This window comes from Penaeus japonicus, unplaced genomic scaffold, assembly GCF_977035675.1.
Source record: "Penaeus japonicus unplaced genomic scaffold, GWHDUDI00000001_assembly GWHDUDI00000015, whole genome shotgun sequence".
Taxonomy (NCBI): domain Eukaryota; kingdom Metazoa; phylum Arthropoda; class Malacostraca; order Decapoda; family Penaeidae; genus Penaeus; species Penaeus japonicus.
In genome coordinates, this window is record NW_028234417.1 from 18,546,703 (window position 1) to 18,549,202 (window position 2,500).

At 35.5% G+C, this 2,500-nt stretch overlaps 1 protein-coding gene across 1 annotated transcript in view; it reads right to left on the reverse strand.

Annotated features, from left to right (window-relative positions):
• LOC122242166 (ovochymase-1) overlaps positions 1–2,500 on the reverse strand; it is a 22,086-nt gene that overhangs the window by 12,570 nt on the left and 7,016 nt on the right. The window contains exons 3-5 of the mRNA XM_042999391.2: positions 1,924–2,039; positions 1,078–1,190; positions 599–723 (exon numbers count right to left, since the gene is read on the reverse strand). Coding sequence (XP_042855325.2) covers positions 599–723; positions 1,078–1,190; positions 1,924–2,039 — 354 coding nt within the window. The remainder of the gene's footprint in view (positions 1–598; positions 724–1,077; positions 1,191–1,923; positions 2,040–2,500) is intronic.

The following is a 2,500-nucleotide window of genomic DNA, read 5'->3' on the forward strand; positions in this document are numbered from 1 at the left end:
ATTGTGATAAATGCTAATGATGATGATGATAAAAGGAAAAAAGAAGATAATATAAGCATATTCAAAAGAGTTTTCATTTCTTTTTTTCTTGTTTTCTTTTTTCAAAAAGTACTTATTGCGTGAGAGTTAAAGAGGAGAGTCCTGTGTTGCATCAGCTTCTACTGTATTTCTTCCTGGATAGAGATACACAATTATAAAGTTATAAACACATCTAGAAAGTAAAAAAGTGTATGCCAGTCCTTAGGAACTATTTTCGTTACATATCTTACTTTCATTTTTTTTTCTTTCCCTTTTTTTGTCATCAATAATAAAAGAATAAACACTAATTTTCTTTATTTTCCTCCCCCTTCCCTCTCATCTTAACGGTTTAATATCTTCTGTAAAACTTCCCTTTAAAACTTCCCCTAATCCTTTACTTTCCTAAAATCTCCCTTTAAAAATCCCTTAAAAGTCCTTTTAAAAAATCTTATCCTAAAAAAATCCCTTAAAAACTCCCCTTGAGACTTCCCTTTAAATTTTCCCATAAAACTTCCCTCTTAAATCCCTTCAAATTTTCCCATAAAACTTTTATTTAAAAACAAAATCCCTTAAAACTCACTGGTTCGTCGGTTCGTCCGGTCCTCCGTTGTCCGACACCGCCAGGAAATCATTCTCGCAACCCTTATCTCCGGGTTGCACAGAGAAGTCGTTGCAATCCAGACCTACGGTGAACTCGGCCGGAAGCTAAGGAGAGGAGAGGGGGGGGGGTCGAGGGATGAGAGAGAGAAAGGGTGGGTGGGGGTGGGGGTGGGGGTGGTGGGAAAGAGAGTAGGTGTGTTACGCAGGTTACTTTTTCGGTTGAGTGTTTGTTTGTGTTTTTTATGTGTTTTTTATGTGTAAATGTGTGTGGGGGGTGGGGGGGGGGTGTTTGTATGTACATATATTCTTATATCCATATATGCATGTATAATCATAAATAATAATGTACATAAGTACTTACGTTCCACATATAAATAGCCAAAACAACAACAAAACACAACTCACAACACCCGAACGACTCTCAGTCCAAGTCAGACACAGATAGACCTCCCGACTTACGCTAATCTTGAAGACGCATCGGATGTTGTTCGGATAATTGAACGGATACGAGGGGGAGGTGACGATTCCGGTCAGGGCAGTGAACGTCCCTCCGCATCCGGTTGAAATCCGCTCTGGGGTCGATGCGAGGCAAGGGACAATTATGCGGTTACCTCTTCCTCTGCTGCTTTTCTTATACTTAATGTCATCTTCTATTGCATTATTTTGTATCATATATATACATATATATATATATATATATATATATATATATATATATATATATATATATATATATATGTTTGTATGTATATATATATAGTGTGTATATATATATGTGTGTGTGTGTGTGTGTGTGTGTGGTGTATGTATATACATATTATATATATATATATATATATATATATATATATATATATATATATATATATATGTATATATGTACATATGTATATGTATATATATATACATATGTATATATATATATTTATATACATATATATATATATATATTGAGTTATGTGTGTATATGTGTGTGTGTGTGTGTGTGTGTGTGTGTGTGTGTGTGTGTGTGTGTGTGTGTGTGTGTGTGTGTGTGTGTGTGGTTGTGTGTGTGTGTATGTGTGTGTGTGTGTGTGGTGTCTTTTTTTCCCTGTCTCTCTTTCCCCTTTCTCCCCTCTCTCTCTCTCTCTCTCTCTCTCTCTCTCTCTCTCTCTCTCTCTCTCTCTCTCTCTCTCTCTCTCTCTCTCTCTCTCTCTCTCTCTCTCTCTCTCTCTTTCTTTCTTTTTCTCTCCCTCTTTCTCTCTCTCCTTCCCTCTCTCTCCCTCCCTCCCATTCATTCATAAGCAAAAAGTATCAGAGTTATACCTTCAGCAATTTTTTCTTCTCTCAAAGAAAACGGGCGCTGGTCGAACAGAATGCCCTCTTGTTCCTTGACCAGAATCTCTCCCTCGGTGTATGTGAACGCCTCAACCTCGGGATATCTAGAATGAGTGAAAGGGTGAGGAAGGGAAAGAGTGAAAAGGTGAACGAGTGAAAGGTTGAAGGGTAAAGGGTGAGAGAGGTTAGTTATTTTATGATTAATCATTAGAATTATGGCTACAATTATTTTAGTTTTTATTATCATTATTATTGTTATCATATTAATTATCGTTATCGTCATTATCATTATCATTATTATCATTATCATTATTGTTATTATCATTATTTTTATGATGATGATTATCCTTACCTTTATTATTATTATTATTTTCATTATCATCATTATTGTCATTATTATTTTTACTAGTGCTACTACTAGTAGTACTAATATAATCATTATTATCATTATCATTATTACATCATCTCATTCTCTCTCTCTCTCTCTCTCACACACACACACACACACACACACACACGAACATACACGCAACATCACCCAGCCTAAAAAGAAAAAAAAAACTCA